Source organism: Austrofundulus limnaeus, unplaced genomic scaffold (genome assembly GCF_001266775.1).
Source record: "Austrofundulus limnaeus strain Quisiro unplaced genomic scaffold, Austrofundulus_limnaeus-1.0 Scaffold48, whole genome shotgun sequence".
NCBI classification, from domain to species: Eukaryota; Metazoa; Chordata; class Actinopteri; order Cyprinodontiformes; family Rivulidae; genus Austrofundulus; species Austrofundulus limnaeus.
In genome coordinates this window covers 2,079,262-2,080,431 of record NW_013952450.1, presented here as the reverse complement: position 1 = coordinate 2,080,431, position 1,170 = coordinate 2,079,262, and the positions used below count along the sequence as shown (strand labels likewise).

Sequence of the window (1,170 nt, the reverse complement as noted above, 5' to 3'; positions counted from 1 at the left end):
CAGCTAAAGGTGGCATAGATACTTTATTATGGTATAGTATTTAAATTTATGCCTGAAAAACACATAATATTGGCCCTTTAAAAGCATTTTGGTTCCGGTCTCCCTAAAGGTTTTCCATACAAGCTCCTGGTCTGTTCATACGTACCAGGGTGAAATCCAACCACCAGGTCTGGCTTGGCGGCCTCCTCCTTCTCCACCAGCTCCTCCCAGAACTGGTGGTAGAGACCTTTGTAGGCGCTGATGTAGACATTATGTTTGGGGCCAAAGGCCCTGAGAGGTGGTCTGACGATGGGGCCGTCCACCACCTCCGGTCCCACCATCACCACCTCTATGCCCTGGTGTCCTGGGAACATGTGGTTCAGCTCGTCGTAATCGGTCAGCCTGGCTCCCATCGTCTCGCTGTGGGAMGCCCCCGCCAGGTGAACGGTGAGCGGTTTCACGTACGGGTCCAGGCCGAAGCGTTGCACGGCCATTCCAACGGTCAGAACCCGAGAGAGGAACTCGCTCTGGATCCGCCACGAGGACCGCCTCAAGTCGTCGTCGTCGGGCCTCGGCCTGCTGACGTTCTTCCAAAGAGCCGCCATGTTGGCCCCAGCCGTGATTTTGTCCAGGTGTTGCGTGAGGTCGCTCTGCGTGGGGAGCCAGTCGTCCCAGCTCTTCACCTCAGCAGCTGGCTTGCACCACTTCTCAGTAGGGAGCGGGAGATCTCCTGTAGAAGTCAAAGATCTGGATTTCTGATGAGTGTTATGAAACAAAAATACAAGACTGATGTCGAAAGTATTGCCTTAAAGGAATAATCAGAAAGGAGAGGTATAACAGAATAATAACAGGGCAGGTTCCATTATTTTTATGTGAGCCCCTGAAAGTCTAGCTCTGCTGCTGTATTTGACAGAAAATCATCAGTCTATCCCTAAAGTGCCATTCAAAAGAACTTTACAAGCTACGTTTTAACTGCATAAGATGCACAAAGCCGTTTCCTTTTTGCCAACAAAGTTAAAATCCATTTGATGAAACTAATTAGCTTTTTTGGGGGGACATTTCTGTCTTCACTTTACCAGTAAACATCAGCCACTCCACCAGTCTGTCAATGGCCACCAGTCGCAGGGTCTTGCAGACTTTTTTATGCTGAGGCCAGTCCTGTCTCTGGCAGTCCTTTGTGCAGTAGTAAAC

General features: G+C 50.0%; 1 protein-coding gene across 1 annotated transcript in view; it reads right to left on the bottom strand.

Annotated features, from left to right (window-relative positions):
- Nucleotides 1-1,170, bottom strand: part of LOC106517413 (putative protein MSS51 homolog, mitochondrial) — a 16,101-nt gene that overhangs the window by 5,861 nt on the left and 9,070 nt on the right. The window contains exons 4-5 of the mRNA XM_014008237.1: nt 1,056-1,170; nt 146-709 (exon numbers count right to left, since the gene is read on the bottom strand). The exon at nt 1,056-1,170 is cut by the window's right edge and continues 9 nt beyond it. Of these exons, the coding sequence (XP_013863691.1) occupies nt 146-709; nt 1,056-1,170 (679 nt within the window). The remainder of the gene's footprint in view (nt 1-145; nt 710-1,055) is intronic.